The sequence below is a fragment of the Sinocyclocheilus anshuiensis genome, unplaced genomic scaffold (genome assembly GCF_001515605.1).
Source record: "Sinocyclocheilus anshuiensis isolate Anshui unplaced genomic scaffold, SAMN03320099.WGS_v1.1 scaffold1571, whole genome shotgun sequence".
NCBI classification, from domain to species: Eukaryota; Metazoa; Chordata; class Actinopteri; order Cypriniformes; family Cyprinidae; genus Sinocyclocheilus; species Sinocyclocheilus anshuiensis.
Window position 1 is genome coordinate 375188 of NW_015551107.1, and position 17606 is coordinate 392793.

The 17606-nt window shown below is 37.8% G+C and overlaps 2 protein-coding genes across 3 annotated transcripts in view; both read left to right on the forward strand.

Annotated features, from left to right (window-relative positions):
* LOC107662928 (rho guanine nucleotide exchange factor 3-like) overlaps window positions 1-16358 on the forward strand; it is a 47542-nt gene extending 31184 nt beyond the window's left edge. The window contains exons 1-8 of one of the 2 annotated variants that reach the window (XM_016453069.1): window positions 4959-5282; window positions 8733-8840; window positions 9045-9215; window positions 9547-9609; window positions 10588-10684; window positions 13456-13532; window positions 15374-15631; window positions 16124-16358. In XM_016453069.1, coding sequence (XP_016308555.1) covers window positions 5214-5282; window positions 8733-8840; window positions 9045-9215; window positions 9547-9609; window positions 10588-10684; window positions 13456-13532; window positions 15374-15631; window positions 16124-16321 — 1041 coding nt within the window. In that variant the 5' untranslated portion in view covers window positions 4959-5213 and the 3' untranslated portion in view covers window positions 16322-16358. Of the gene's footprint in view, window positions 1-4958; window positions 5283-8732; window positions 8841-9044; window positions 9216-9546; window positions 9610-10587; window positions 10685-13455; window positions 13533-15373; window positions 15632-16123 lie in introns of those variants that run through there. The other variant, XM_016453068.1, reaches the window with a different exon arrangement.
* LOC107662933 (LIM and cysteine-rich domains protein 1-like) overlaps window positions 1-17606 on the forward strand; it is a 360255-nt gene that overhangs the window by 128107 nt on the left and 214542 nt on the right. The gene's annotated exons all lie outside the window — the stretch shown is intronic.

Sequence of the window (17606 nt, forward strand, 5' to 3'; positions counted from 1 at the left end):
ATATATAAAATATAGTTTGTATTTTTATAATTTTAGTTTTCATTTTAATTGTAATTTTTTTTTTACATATATATATATATATATATATATATATATATATATATATATACATACATTTCATAGGCTTCTCTATATCAAAAGAATAAACACAACTATAGTGCAATAGACTGAAAGTATCAGTAGTAAAACGAATGAAAGTTAAATGTATTTATTTTTGTTCATTTAAAAGATGAATACTAATAGCACACTTGATTACATTACTTTTTTTGTGAGAAATGGCATGGTGTCTATCTACATAAGATTTGGCTAAGATTTGATCACTTTGTCAGTTAGACTCATTGATTTTTTTCTGCTTTTGTGATTAGATTATTACTGATTAGCAATTAAATAACTGTGGTTTGTGCTTTTTCTTGTCTTCAATGAAGACAAACCCTGGTGAGCTGCCTACTTAGCATTTTAATGCACCATAAAAGTGATCCCTACATAAAACCTGCTACAAAATCTTACTTTTGGCCACATTTAAGTCAGCATTGCAAATTAAGCTCAGTAAAGCTTTTGTGTTTGAGTTTCATCATGAATCTGAGCAGTTCTGAGTGTAACAGTCCTTCTCATTTCTGAATGAAATCAGATCTACTAAAAAGGGCTCCTTTAGTTTAGCACTGAATACCTAACACATTCTCTGTCGAAACCACAGCACGTCAATTCGAACCTTTTAACCTGTTCACCCAAAAATGGAAATTCATTTTCAATCATTTACACACCTTCATGTCGTTCCATACCTGCATGGCTTTCTTTGTTGTGTGGAACACATAAAGGAAGAAGATATTTGAGGAATGTTGTTAACTGTTTCAGATAATAAAAATACTATGGAAGTCAATGGGATCCAAAATTGTTTCACTCAAAAAAATGAACAAGGAAGGTTGTGCACTTTACATAATATATTTATATTCAGTTTACTTATAATAATTGTCTTTGTTGACTTGAAATGTTTTTTTTTCTATAAAGGTCCACGTAATTATGTCGCAACTTAACTGTACAAAATCCTAACGCGTTGTCTAAACACAAACCATTTATGTTAAGTAAAAAATTCTTACATCCAGAGGGTGGCAGTATAGTGCGACGCCAACTGCCATGAAACCCCAAAGAAGAAGAAGAAGAAGAAGAGCAAGAGCAAGAGCAAGACGCGTCAGACTACACGTGCGCAACGATATTTGACTCTCTGCACACCTGCGTGACCCCCTGCAAAGTTTTTCTTCGATTGGTTTTGATAGAGGGACGTCTTACCTTTTCAACGGCTGGTAAAGGTAGGAGGATATTTGTTTTTCCACCAGTATCGATCATTTTTATTTGTAATAAGAGATATGTTCTTTATTTTTGGCTTGCTTTAGTTTTAGAGAGTTCTAGCGTCTTAGACATGCTGACGTTAGCATGCTAGTTTAGCCACGTGGCGCAGGTTGGTCCGCTGCATATTTCCATTATTTGGGCGAAAAGAAAAGTAATAAGAGATAGTTCATGGATTAAAGTTCTCCGTCGCTACGATGGATTTCCGTTAACTGGAGCGAGTCCACGACGGATTTTTTCCGTCAATTGCAGGGTTCCTGTCTGTCCTTAATGTCTTATATTCACTTTTCATAATTTTAAGGCTGTTAATAGGATTACATTTCTCAAATAGTGTAATAAATGTCTTAATTTTAATTAGAAAAGAGGAGGTGTATTCAGCCTGCTGAGGGGGATGTGAGCAAAGCCTGGAGTGGATTGAAAGCACTTCTTCTCTCTACTCTACGGGTTCTGTTAATCACTCCGCTCGGCATCCACTCCGGGTTTTCCATTCCCGCTCACGGAAAAACTGCTCCGTGTTCACTCCATTTTAAAAGTTATACTAGTATGTTTATTTTTTAGATCATGAACGCCTGAACGCAACATTTATAATGCTATATGTAATGTTTTGGAAATTATTCTACACGTTTAATAAATAGAATTACACAATGTCAAAATGTATACCTGAAGTGTGTAACTTCCCTTTCATTTTTCTGACTGTAGCGTTTAAGTTGTTGTAAGTTTTTGACTCTACTAAAGCATAAAAATACAATAATATGTTTGCAGATATATTTAAGAAACGTACTAAGTTAACATGCTTGTTAATTTGAAAAACAATGCTACAGTCATTCTCCGTTGAAACTGCAATACTAAGTGCATCCGACTAAAACTAAACTAAAATCTGCTGTCAAAATTAACTGGATAATACTTGGTTTGAAACTTTTGTTTTTTTCCAATTTGTTGTGATACTTTCAATAAAAATTACAAGACTCGAACCCGCAACCTTTGGGTTACGAGTCCGACTCTCTAACCATTAGGCCACAACTTCCCCACTAATCAAATTAGTGATATACAAGACAAGGGTACAGTGAAAGTCATCTCATTGTCAGATGCTTCAGATGCCAGTCAAGGCTGTTTGAACCAGAGTGGTGAAGACACATCTTAGTGTACTAACATTCTACAGAATATCTTTTGTGTTCCACAGAACATAGAAACTCGCCCAGGTTTGGAACGACATGAACTGTCCCTTTAATAACACCTATTCTCTCATGTTGAAATCCAACATCAACAAGTATGAACAACAGATGATTGTTGCTGCAGGAAATGACTGATATGTGATTTCACAGAATCTTTTCAATGCAATGACAGTCAGAAGGATGATTGCAAAATGCATTTATGAACCTTCTTTTCCTGTCAGCATGCTTTAGCCATTTCCTTTAAGTACTGAATAATTTTAATAAGACTCATCTCAGGATTAAAAGTACTAAAATATTAAACCCTCAGCCCGTGGTTTTGTCTGAGGTCTGCGAGAACTGGGTCACGTCATTAATGACTGTTGTGGCCACAGAAGCGTGTGTGAAAACTGTAGGTGACAGAGGTCAGAAGCTGCGGGTCACCAGCAGCACTCAGGAGCGGTTTGGGGTTATTTGAGTGGCACCTCGGTGAGTGAACGTCAAAGGCGACTGTTTACCGTCAGTGTTTTGGCTGGCGTTCATCTGAGCGGTCACTTCCCCACACCTGATAGCAGCACAATCACAGGAACCGCTCGGCCGGGACTGAGCAAAACCCCTCAAACTGGACCGTGTTTCCTGCTGCTGCTCACACTCTTAAAAAATGCTGGGTTAAATACAACCCAGCGCTGGGTAAAATAGGGACAAACCCAGCAATTGGGCTGTTTTGACCCAGCGGTTGCGTTAAATGTTTAACCCAACCTTCTGGGTAGTAACCCAACCGCTGGGTCAAAACAACCCAATTGCTGGGTTTGTCCCTATTTTACCCAGCACTGGGTTGTATTTAACCCAGCATTTTTTAGAGTGCACCGAAACGGGTTTAAAAACCTGTAGATCCCACAGACCACTAAATGTATATAATCATCCACATATGAGGGACCCACATCCTGAAAATTAAAAAAATCAGGGTAACACTTTAAGTATAGGGACCAATTGTGACTTATACACTCTTAAAAATAAAGGATCCAAAAGGGTGTTTTCACAGCGATGCCATAGAAGAACCAGTTTTGGTTCCCCAAAGAACCATTCAGTGAGCAGTTCCTAAAAGAACCATTTTTGAAGAACATTTTAATAATCTAAAGAACCTTTTTCCACTGTAAAGAACCTTTTGTGGAATGAAAAGGTTCCAGGGACGTTAAAGGTTCTTTGTGGAACCATTGATGCCAATAAAGAACCTTTATTTTTAAGAGTGTAGTTGCTTGTTAGCATGCCTATATTAACATATTGGCTGTTTATTAGTACTTATAAAGCATATATTGTGCATGACCATATTCTACATCCCTAATCCTACCCAATACCTAAACCTAACAACTACCTTACTAACTATTAATAAGCAGCAAATTAGGAGTTTATTGAAGAAAAAGTCATAGTTAATGGTTTGTTAATAGTGAGAATTGGGCCTTAAAATAAAGTGTGACCAAAATCAGATATATCTTTGTGTGTAAAGACCCAATTTATTCTGTGAAAAATTAATAATTATAAATGTGTAAAATATTATTTGGAAAATATTTAGCCTCTTTTCCATTACATGAATTTTCCCACTTATACTGTTTTGTTAGATGTATTATTTAAGTCTGTTTTTAATTATAACTTTTAATCTTTGATTGACTGATTGATTTTGTTTTTTATTATTTATTTTGTTTAATCTTATTTAGTTTAATTTAATTTTTATTATTTAATTTAGCTGTCTTACTCTTATTTTTATTTATTAAATGTCCTTATTTTATTTATATATATTTTTCTTTTTAATATTATGTTTCTACTAAATTTCTTTCATTCTACTCACTATAGTACTGTACTGTTAGATTTATTATTTATTTAAATTTGTATGTGCTTTATTCTTTTTTATTTATTTAGTTTTATGGTTCTATTTATTTGTTTGTATTATATTCTTTTTACTACACTTAAAAATAAAGGTTCCTTTTTGCAGCGATGCCATAGAAGAACCATTTTTGGTTCCACAAGAGAACCTTTCAGTGAACAGTTCCTAAAAGAACCATTGTGAAGAACATTTTAAAAATCTAAAGAAACTTTTTTGACTGTAAAATAACCTTTTCTGCATTTGAAAGGTTCCATGGATGTTCAAGGTTCTTAATAGAACCATCGATGCCAATAAAGAACCTTTATTTTTAAGAGTGTGAGTTTTTCTCTCAACTTTCCCAGGACCCCCAACACTTCACTGTGGCCCCCAGTTTGACAGCCTTAAAAATAAAACAGCCAAGAAGACTCAAGAACAGCTGTAATATTTGAACTGCATTATAATTGGACTTCATCAAATATCTGAGTTACATGGTTTATAAATAGAAGTCTTAGCGGTTTATACAGCAGTTACGTAACCTTTAATACTATTTTATTGCCTGCTAGCACTGTTTTTTCCTCTGAAGAAATACAAATCTGTATTAAAGTTGACTTGACGTGAACTTCAAATAACAGGCCTATATGCTGAGGAAACGCACATGTATCTAATTATTTTCAGTTCGCGTTAACTAAGGCGAATATAAATCCCGTTCGTTCACGGAGCTCCTCGGCAGTAGTTTATGTTCAGCTCCCAGCCTACTCTCCGCCCCCGCGAGCAGACGCAGATCTCTTGCTGTCTCTCTGTCTGCTGTAGTCCTCAGAGCAGCGCGTGTGTCGCCTCGCGTCAGGAGCGTCAGGATCAGGATCAGGATGGTGGCGAAGGATTACCCCCTTTACCTGCTGATCAAACGCGCGAGCGGCCGCGGGGACGAGTCGCAGGTGAGACCGACAGAGCTGGTGAACACAGCTGACGGAATAACACTAGTTATCATTCTCATTACTACTACTGACCAGAATAATGATGAATACGTACATTACTCGTGAGCAAGCATTTTTATTCAGTATTATTTCATTTTTAAATTTTTATACTAAAATGTAGCCAGTAGGCTAGTTTGCTGCTTTGCACTGTTGTGGCTTCTAAATGTGTGTAGGCTATTTGTTTACATGTAGAGCTTTATGTGAGTTATTTTGAATACTGCTGTGGTGTATTGTCACACATACATTGTTAAAAAACTGACTTGTGCCTGACTTGTGTAAACTCCTGAAATCAGTGTATTTATAGTCACATCTGCACATTGACTGGATGAAGGAGCTTGAATGTTTGAATAGTGACTTGTGTGACTTACTTTATTCCTTGAGAAGCAGAAGTCAGGTTTGGTCGGGTTTCATCACATGCTTCAGTGTGGTGAAGTTTAGCAGATGTTTGTGGTGTTTGGCTGCTTCTGATGTGGTTTGTGCATCTGGAGGTCAGCGCTGGGTTTTTCTGCATCATTTCTTCACAGACTGCTAATGTTTTTGCTGTGTTGTGTGTCCAGATGCATGGCTGCTGTGAGGCTGAGAAACTCCTAGGCTACTACTACTACTGATGTTTTTATCTTTCTGTCCTGTTGTTTGTAGTTTGGTTTTTTGAGTTAAACAGACTCTGATTTTAGTGTGAAGGCAGCTTTTTATTCAAAGTGTGTTTAAACCACTATAGTGGCCCGAAGAGCTGATATAATCTAGTTGACTGGACAAAAAAAAGTCATAGTGTATGAAGTGCTATGCTTTTTAGGCACATACTATGATGATGATAAATAATAATAAATTTTGTTGCCATGCTGACTTCACATGCAAAAGCATATACAGCACAATGCACTGTCCTTTTTGTTAACAGATCACTCAGTTTGTGTATGCTTTTTTAGTGCTGTCAAATGATTAATCGCGATTAATCACATCCAAAATACTTGTTTACATAATATCTGTGTGTGTACTGTGTATATTTATTATGTATATATAATTTCACACACATGCATGTATATATTTAAGAAAAATATGTTATATTTGTATATTACATTTCAATTATATAAATATAGACATGTAGATATTTTCAAAATATATCCATGCATGTGTGTGTATACATAATAAATATACACAGTACACACACATATATTATGCAAACAAAAACGTTTATTTTGGATGCGATTAATCGCGATTAATAGTTTGACAGCCCTACTTTTATTATTGAATGATTGGTGAATCAGACTGAATTGGAGTCTTTGCTCTGAATCATTCACTGAATCACTGCAGATGACTCGTTTGCTCACTGAACCGCTGGTTATCACAACCTGAATCACATCTGAAGCTGAGAACTGTTACTGCTTTATGTGCACTTCCAGAAAGCCAGACTGAAGATGCACTTAGTAAAACTTACTGACTGGTTAACTGCTTCTCTTAGCACAGTTCAGTTAATGCTGCTTTATATTTACATTTACATTTACTTTTACATTTAGTCATTTAGCAGACGCTTTTATCCAATACAAGACAATATGACAATAAGACAATAAAAGCAGTCAAAACTAACAAAAGAGCAACAATGTATAAGTGCAAATGACAAGACTCGATTAGCCTAACGCAGTAATATATATATATATATGTATATACTGTATATATATATATATATAATATATATTATACACACACATATATACACACGCACAAAGAAAAACAAGTAGATAGAATAGAAAAAATAGAAAGCTAGTGTTTTTTTTTTTTAAATAAAGAAGATAAATATAGATAAAGTATAATTAAAAAAGTGCATGTAGCATTATATGACCCCTTTAAATAAATGAGTCTTCTCATGTTCTTATTAATCCCGATGTCTTTTTCTAAACATCTCAAAGGATTCGGTTGTAGTTTGAAGCAGTTTTATGCACCAGCGAAATTCCTCAACGAAGCATGATACATATCCATTGATCCCGTACAAATCAGGCCACATGTCTGGGAGGCACATTCAGACCTACATAATCAAATATCGAGCAATCCTATTATAGTGCAGGGATGAACATTTGGCCAGTAGCCATATCTACAATTATGCATCTGGTCAAATAAGGCAGAATCATATTAGCAAACCTCAGAGAGTCAGAGGAGTTCGTCCACATCTGCAACTCACAGCTTCTGCAGTTTGGTTGTGTACTGAATACATTCAGGCTGCTTTTTTCACATATTAGTTTATAAAACCTAGCATGAGACCTACAAGTGTCTATATGGGTTTAGTTAATTATAGTTTAGGGACAGAAATGTCTGTTGATAGATCTGGCAGAAACTTTCTTTGGCCACATCTGACAGCAAAATCATACATATATTTTATGTTTTTTTAAATTTTTATTTTGCACATGAAACACCTTTCATTCTCAAGGTTCTCATTTATTTATTTATCATTTCATTTAATTTTTTTGGCTATGAGTGTGTGTGTGTGTGTGTGTGTGTGTGTGTGTGTGTGTTCGTGTGTGCATGTGTGTGTTCGTGTGTGCATGTGTGTGTTAGTGTGTGTGCAAGTGGGTGTGTGTGTGTGTGTGTGTGCACTCCAGACTCCAGCATGACTGTCCTACACAGATATGAGAAGGCTCCCTGCTGATTGTGCAGATGAACAGACAGTGAACAGACACTGAAGAAAGCTTTGATATGATAACGGTGTGCTTGTCTTCATGTTTTGCATGCGCAGCCTCATTTCAGTCCTGAATCTTGATAATTGTCTGGTCTTGTTAGTGTTGTAAGAGCTGAGATTGTAAGAAATGGACACCGGACTAAAACTACACATTTTGAGACCTTTTTATTCACACAGTTATACATTTCCAAATTTATGCACGACAAGAATCACATAGAAAATATTTGTTATAGGGGTCGTTTCATTTTGAGTGGTCCAAATATTGTTAATCAGGTTGCTTGACAAATGTAATTGTTTTACAACCTTGTTTTACAAGCGATTGATTACCCTCTATGTAATGGTATTCCAAAACCACCAGTTTGCGTCACGGCCCACAACAAATTTTGGTTATCGATATTTATGGAATATGTCAGCTCAGCAGGGTCATAGCTAGTGCAAAGTACAAGGTACATGAACATTGAAGGACTAGATAGGAAACTGAAATTGTTCTATGACAAAATCATTTTACAATGCATGCAACATCCATTGGACCACTCGAGAAGGATCGTAAATCAAGAGTTTCCATAGCTAGAGGCAACTATTGAATCAGAGACATCTATGACTGTAAGACAAAGACTTCCAGAAAGATTTTAATCACAGTCTTAGTTGCGTATGCATCACATTATGCCGCAGGGAGATTTTCTCTGAAGCCTCAAGCGAGCTGCAGGTGTTTGTGTTCACCTGGTGTGTGTGTTTGTGATCTTCAGGAGCCCAGCAGCAAGCGTGTGAAGCCTCTGTCTCGAGTGACGTCTCTGGCGAGTCTCATCCCTCCAGTCAAAGCTGCTCCGCTCAAACGCATCGGACAGACGCTGCAGGTACAGCCCGACCGCAGGATCTGCTCCAGTAACCCGTGTTAAATACAGCTTTGATACTGTTGAGATTTGAGCTTGTCAAAGTTTGCCGTACTAGTTTTAGTTTTTAGGCACAGCTTAGTGTTCATCAGAGAGCTTAGCCTGTCATATGAAGTCAGTGATTGTTTTCTTAAATGGAGGAGTTGATTGAACAGTTTTTCTCCTCAGCGCTCCATTAGCTTCCGCAGCGACTGCAGGCCGGAGATCATGGCTCCGCGGCCGTGGGCCAAGCAGATCGCACCAGCCATCACCAAACGCCGCGACAGCAAGCTGTGGAGCGAGACTTTCGACCTGGGCCTGGGACATATGCTGTCCTCCACAGAGATCAAGAGACAAGAGGTGACTTCACCACCGTCCAAACACACTCTGACTGCTCAGTGGGCCTTCAGAAATTAAATGGAAAATGAAAACTTGTGGTCAGGCCAGTCTCATATTCAGCTGAAATCTAAAATCTGTGTTTATCTTTGGTGCATAATTTATCCTGTGCACCACAAATATCATATAGTCGTACGGGGATAGATAGACTTTTGACTTGGACAAACTACCACAGAGTAATGCATCCATAAACTATAAACTTATAGATGGGTAAATGCTATTTACGGTATGTCTGCGAGATGCATCCTATGTGATTTTTAAAGCTACTCTTTCTTTCCTGTCATCTGTTCGTCAGGCCATCTTTGAGCTGTCTCAGGGAGAACAGGACCTGATTGAGGACTTGAAGCTGGCCAAGAAGGTACACTCTGTTCTTCCCAGCAGGAAAACCTTCGAGTCCTGGTTTTAGCCCGGCTCGTAAATCCACCAGAATGAATACATTTGATAATTATAATACTTCTATTTTACGTTTACATTACATTACATTTAGTCATTTAGCAGACGCTTTTATCCAAAGCGACTTACAGATGAGGACAATAGAAGCAATCAAAATCAACAAAAGAGCAATGATATGCAAGCGCTATAACAAGTCTCAGTTAGCTTAACACAGTACACGTAGCAAGGGTTTTTTAATTATATAATAAAAAGAAAACAGATAGAATAGAAAAAGAATAGAGCAAGCTAGTGTTAGAGGCCTTTTTTTGCTTTTTGTTAATTGTATAATAAATAAAAAGAAAACAAATAGATAGAATACAAAAAGTTATTTGTAAATGAAGTTAGTAAATGAGTAGAGTGCAAGTCTAAAAGGGGCAATTTTTTTTTTTCATAAAGAATAGAATTAGAATAGAGAGTGCTAGAGTTAGAAGGTCAAATAAAGATGGAAGAGATGTTTTATGCGAGCAGCTACTGGTAGCCAGTGCAAATTGATAAACAGAGGTGTGACGTGCATGTTTTTCGGCTCATTACAAATGAATCTTGAAAAATTAATTGCAAAAAAAATTATTTGCTGTCACATTAAACTTTATATGTTTGTTTTGGGGGAAAACCTTTAAGTCGGTGTTTACTGTGAACTGAACCACTTTGAAACGGACAACATGTCAGTCGTATTGCACTTTAAATTTTATTTCAACTATTATCCTAAATACTTATTTATTTATTTTACGTTTCTTTATTTAAATAATAATTAGCATAGTCAGCAAGTTCCAGCATATGATTTCATGTGCTGTCTGTTTCTACATTCTGTTCTAATTCCTATCATGTTTTCCAGTCAGATTTCTAAACGGTTCCGTATAGTTCTGCTTGAGTAGGTTGGAGTGTCTGATGTGTGATCTCATCTCAGGCGTATCGTGACCCCATGCTGAAGCTGTCCATTATGACCGAGCATGAACTCAATCAGATCTTTGGCACGCTGGATTCCCTCATTCCACTGCATGAAGGTGAGCGTGAAGTCAGTGTCTTCTCATCTGTGTGACACATGTCCCACTACAAGTATCTGTTAATCCAATGGGACACGACTAGTGGTCGACCGATATATCGGCCGATATTTGGCATTTTTCAAATATTGGCATTGGCCGATAAGTTTTTTTGTTTGGCCGATGTGTTCGAGGCGGGACTTTTATTTTGACGGCGCTGAAAACGGCAGCGCCTGAGCGCACGCAGTGCTCACATTCTCCCTCTTGTTCGCTGTCGTCGTTCAGTTCTGTCTAATACGGATAGAAGTCTATCTAATAATCAGATAGAACTGTTAAACAAAGGAATTAAAATGTATTCAAAAAAGTATTATAACGATTGCTTTAATATTATTAGTAATAGAAAGGCAAACATTATAATACTTTCTCATTTGCCGTCAGCATTCAGCAAATACGCATTTATATCATTTAAATCTTTTAATGACTAATGAACATTTAATTTCACAAACCTTGCAGACTTAGTCGAATCTAGTTGAGATCTTGTGAAGTGTGCATTTATATCCTGCATGATCACATGTGCTCTGCGTGACGGTCGGTCCGTGTGAATTGAATGCTGACAGAAGGAGAGTTCTGCTTCACTGGAGATGCACGATCGACAAACTTTAAACTAGTGATTTCAAATGATGCTGCGCTTTATGCATTTGCCCACTGTCATATTCGTGTCATTTTCACTGTGTGTTGTATGTAAAATGAGTGTTACCTTGGCTTTATTTGAAAAAATTTAAAATGCATTGGCTTCTAAAGTACAAGTATGTTTATTTTACACAATTATTTTAATCCATTTCAAATGATTTCAAATTTCTTAAATATAACTGAAAATAAATAAAATTATGTCGGCTTTATATCGGCCATCGGCCACCCTGCTTTCCAAGATATCGGCATCGGCATCGGCTGTCAAAAAACCCATATCGGTCGACCACTAGACACGACAGCATCAGATCAGAACACAAAGAAATGTAAATTGTACTGTAAGCCAGTCATGATACCGCTCGACTGCTTAAGCAAATGAAGATGGAATATTGGTTTTTAGTTTAAGTATGACAAGTTGATTTTATTATGAGATGAGAGCACAGAAGATCACAATAAACACATGCCAGAGCAACTAAATCAGATCAGTACCCTGTTGTTTCTTCACCACGAGGCATAAAGTTGCTTTCCAAAACCTTCACCCTCTCTGTTCCTCTCTGGTGAAATAAGCCAGACTGCTGAAACCATCACAACTTTAACCAGTGCTAGGGGTGTTCGATATAGCCTGTATATCGTCCGCGATAATATCGTAATTGTTGTTTCAACGATGTGCGATTTGACATTATCGAGTATTTTGCAAAAACCATTCAAAACACATCTACAGAGCGCACGCATGCATCACGTGAAGTCTAGACTAGAGTGCGTTCTTTCACTGCATGATTCAGTCAAAATGCATTCAGAATGATCACAAATTCAAGACATGGGGGCAGAAAATGTATATATTTATACCACTTCATATACAGGTGCATCTCAATAAATTAGAATGTCGTGGAAAAGTTCATTTATTTCAGTAATTCAGCTCAAAAACTTTTCCACGACATTCTAATTTATTGAGATGCACCTGTAGTTAATCAATTTCACACGAAGAGTGCTGTTATTTCTCCAAAAAATACCATGATTACAAATGTGATATTGATTCAATATTCAATAAACAAGAAGTTAATTAAGAGACTTGCGTTTTAGACACCATATTTCCTGTTTTTCCTCTATTTCGCCAACAAAAGTAATTTCAAACACAGCACAGCACTGTATGACGGTGTTTCGTTCCTGAATGAATCAACCGTTTAAATGATTCGGTTCAGTCGCAGTGAGTGACTCACTTATTAACAGTGACTTGCTGCCACCTACTGGTGGTTTTAATTTCACATTTAAAGTATCTTTTTATTATTCATATAATTTCAAATATCAGTGTTCAACGTTTTAATGTTAATGCATTAAACAGTGTGTAAACACATCTAAATGCCACTTCAGACATAGCTTCTGTGTTTCCTCTGCATTGCAAAAATGAATTTTGTTGATACTGATTTCATTTGCTTAACAGCCCAAATGTCTTATTATTCTAATTCACTGATTAAATGTAAGAATTTGACTCAAAAGATAATGCACACTTTTAGGAAAAAATTTCTTTATAAAGGTAAAAATGCCCATAAAAGGTAAAAATCTATTTAAACTTATTGAAAAAGATTAATTTCTATCAGTCTAAACTGACCAGCACATAGAATATTAAGAATATCAAAAACTTTAGGAGTCAGTTTAAAATACCAGTACAATAACACACTCAGCAAAATATTGTCTAATTATCGTTATCGATAAAGTCTTAGATCTTATTATTTGTCAATATCGCACACCCCTACACTACATAACCCTAAACCAATGCAATTGCATCTCATCTGTTCTAGCTTGTCTCCTAATCTAGCTGTCTAATAAATGTGGCATTATACACTGCAGATATTATTGGCTCTGTGAATAATTGCTCATGCTCCTTTATTGTGTGTCATTTTGTATTAGTGCATCCGCTAAATGCATAAATGTAGACCAGTTCACATGAATTACCTCATATAGAGACTGTCTCCTTTCTCTGAATTACTAAAAACAGTATTTTGATTGAAATATGAAAACATTTATTATAGACCAATGCTTTGTCGGCATCATAGGTTGCATCACACATTGAAGTGGTGACAAAAGACAGCTGTTTCTCTGTGATCCTGTAGATTTGCTGAGTCGACTCCGAGAGGCCAGAAAGCCGGACGGTTCGACTGATCACGTGGGCCATATTCTAGTAGACTGGGTAAGATCCTCTCACTGCCGTGCTATATATTCATCTGTGTGAAGTTCCCTCCATCTGATGAACAGAGATGACACGATTTCAGATGCTGATATTTGTGCCTCCTAGAAATGAGGAGCATGTTTTGTGTGCAAGTCTTGTAGTGTCTGGTAGCAAGTCCTCAGTTGCTCAGTGTTTGATGCCCAGTTTTTCTCTGGAACCATGTATGGAAGGTGTATGATGCTTAGTGTTTAAAAATCTGTTCAGATTTGAGAAGTTGTGTTTGGGGGTGTCTCACCTGCCAATGCATTTGGATGAAATCTCCTTTTTGGATCATTGGCTGTCTGAAATCGCATAGTGCAATATTTGAGGCGAAAACCATTTGTAGCGAAACTGTCACAGTCTTCAGCGGGTGTGCCCAGGAGGGCCACCAGATGACTGTGTTCTGTGAGCACATGGCTTGTGTTGTGTTTGTCTGTTGCCATGTGCTCTCTCCTGTCTATTGTCAGTCCTCGCTTCATCTCCCCGCACGCACCGTGACAGAACGGATCAGCCAACATGGGGACTCAGCGGAGAATGGGCTCACACCGCCTACCGGTCTCTACTCTCTCCAGCCCCCTCTACCAGCGCATGCTCCAGCTGGAGACCCTGAGCTCCCTCCGTCAACGAGGGACCGAGCTGAGGGAGTTTGCCGTGGAGTTCAGGAATGCGGCAGAGGGGCTGGGCTATAATGACTCTGCGCTGAAGGACTTATTAAATTATGCCCTTGATGAGCCCATTAGCCCCTGGAGCATGCTAGGATGCAAGCATGTATCCTTTGAGAGGTTTGTGGAGTTCGTGGCACGTTCTTCAGCTAAGGGGCTACAGCGCCTCCTGTGATGGCCGACAAGGCTGAAGCGCCCCCGAAGGTGGCCGACGAAGCTGCCGCGCCCCCAGTAGTGGCCGAAGAGGTTGCAGCGCCCCCAGAGGTGGCCGACGAGGGTGAAGCGCCCCCAGAAGCGGCCGATGAAGCTGCAGCGCTCCCGGTGGTGGCCGAAGAGGTTGCAGCGCCCCCGGAGGCGGCAGATGAAGCTGCAGTGCCACACTCTCGGAAACGGAGGAGGGGGAAGAGGAAGAATGGGTCCGCCTCGCCACCCCTAGAGGTGGCCGAAGAGGCTGCAGCGCCCCCGAAGGATGTGGTGCAGCTTTAGGCCTGCCTGTCTGTTTTTCCCCCTCGGGGTGGTTTGAGTTTGTTTTGGTTTAATTTATATTTATTAAAATAAATAACCATTTCTCCTGCAATTGAGTCCTCGCTTCATCTCCCCGCATGCACCGTGACAGAAACCATACTGGATATGCCATAATGCACTACTATAATGAGTGTACAACTCAACAGCTACAGGATACTTACTCTGTGTCCACACCGACAGACTACACTGAACGCATTAAACCGAAAATTACAAATACATTGGTCCTGACAAGCAGAGCTGGGTAGTAACTGATTACATGTAATCTGGATTATTACGTAATCAAATTCAAAAAATGTATGGTGTGATACAATGCACTTATTGTGTACATACATGTTTTTACATTGTAATTATATTTTAACAATACCTGTATGTAATTAAATCTGTAATTAATTTGTTATTACATTTATAATTACACTGTTGACCCATCCCTTATAAGTACATTGTACTTATTTTTTGATGTAAGTACATAGTAGTTAAGGCCACCTAATAAAAAATGTGACCGACTTTCCTTCCTCTTAGAAAGACGAATTAAGATAAAAGATATCTTTGTAATATCACTGTAGAACATTAGCCAGACAAGTCAGCAGTCCTCCAAGAGCAGGACTGGACACTGATTGCGTCTCTTTCTGGTTGTAGCTCCCTTGTCTTGAAACCTACAACAGTTACTGCAGTAACCAGGTGGCAGCCAAAGCACTGCTGGACCATAAGAAGCAGGACCATCGGGTGCACGACTTCCTCCAGCGCTGTCTGGAGTCGCCCTTCAGCCGCAAACTGGACCTCTGGAGCTTCCTGGACATCCCACGCAGTCGCCTGGTCAAATACCCGCTGCTGCTGCGAGAGATGGTCAAACACACGCCGAACGACCACCCTGACCGCCAGCACCTCCATCATGCTGTGAGCCACAAGACAATATCTCACCCTGGACCACAAAACCCAAAATGGTCCATTTTTTGTGAGGATAGGACAATATTTGGCCGAGATACAACTATTTTAAAATCTGGAAGCTGAGGGTGCAAAAAAAATCAAAATATTGAGAAAATCACCTTTAAAGTTGTCCAAATGAAGTTCTTAGCAATGCATATTACTAATCAAAAATTAAGTTTTGATATATTTACGGTAGGAAATGTACAAAATATATTCATGGAACATGATCTTTATTTAATATCCTAATGATTTTTGGCATAAAAGAGAAATTTATCATTTTGACCCATACAATGTATTGTTGGCTATTGCTAAAAATGTACCTGTGCTACTTATGACTGCTTTTGTGCTCCAGGGTCAAATATCATCTTATACTACTACTGTACAAGTTATTTGCCAAATGCATCCTGGAGCCCAATGAAGTCCTCATTGTGTATGTGGTCTTGTTTCTGTACTGCTCTTTAGATGAACATGATCCAGAGCATCGTGGCGGATATTAACACTCAGACGGGCGAGTCGGAGTGCCGTTACTATAAAGAGCGCTTGCTGTATGTGGAAAGCGGTCAGAGAGATCTGCTGATCGACAGCTCGCGGATCCTCAGCTGCCACGGAGAGCTCAAGAACAACAGAGGAGCCGTAAGAACTATAATAAATTATGCATAATTACATGCAAGTAACCCTAAGGCAAAACCTAATCCTAACCCTAACCATATAGTAAGTACATGTAGCTAATTAGTATTACTCAGTACTCAAATGTACAATTACACTGTAACAAGGATATCTTAAAATAAAGTGTAACCAATTTAAGTAATAATATTAGTTACCATCCAAAAAAAATGGCTAGTTACTAGTTACTTTTTGTCACAATTGCTAAGGATTTGAAATTCAAAAATTAAATCATTGCTATCAGTTTTCATAATCGTCATCACCAACGCAGTAAGCTAGCTTTGTCGGCAGATGGAGAAGCCCAAAGTGGCTGGAAATACCCTCCAATTAAACTGGTATTAAGTCGAAGATTAATCTCTCAGCTAAAGTCTCATTTGTCATAAACTGACAAAATTAAATGGCTTTTTTGATGGCAAACCTAAATAAGAAGATGTGTGGAGTGGTACATTTCTATAATTTAAGCCTCCATGCTTTTTTTAATGCAAATGCTTCATATTTCATTAAATAAAACTTGAAGTTTTAATTCATTTTTGACCGGTATAACTAAATTAAAAAACTGCAGACTGGACAAATATGTGTTACACTATTACTATTTGATATTTTTCAGAATCCATCAATAACCAAACACAAGTCTAAACTTTTGGATGTTTTTCATCTGGATATTTTTAAAAGCAACAATTGAATTATTAATCTGTTCAGTTAAACAAATTATCAAAATTTGCCAGTTTTATCACCAGATTCTAGAAAATTCTTTGAAGGGCTTCACAAAAAGCAAAGTTTTGAACTGACTGGGGGACAGTAGCAACACTGTCGTAAATAACTCAGGAATTAAGCAGAAAAATGTAAATGTAAAATAATAGGAACAAATATTTACATTTGCAGTGAAACGAATATTTTCTCTCATGCTTTCTATTTTTATTTAAAAATAAAATAGGTTTATGCAGTACATGGGCTTGTTAGGGTGGCTTCTCTGCCTAGAGAAGTCATTTCACTGCTACAGTGACAAGCTATGCAGCTTAAAAAAGTTAATGAACAAATGTGCCTCAAGCACTATTAAAGGGTTAGTTCACCCAAAAATGAAAATTAGCCCACAAATTACTCACCCTCAAGGCATCCTAGGTGTATATGACTTTCTTCTTTCAGACGAATCCAGTCGGAGTTATATTAAAAATTGTCTTTGATCTTTCAAGCTGTTTCATGGCACTCAGCAGATGTTGCGTGCATCAGTCCAAAAGAAGTTAAATAAAGCGCATCCATCCATAATAAAAAGTGCCTCACATGG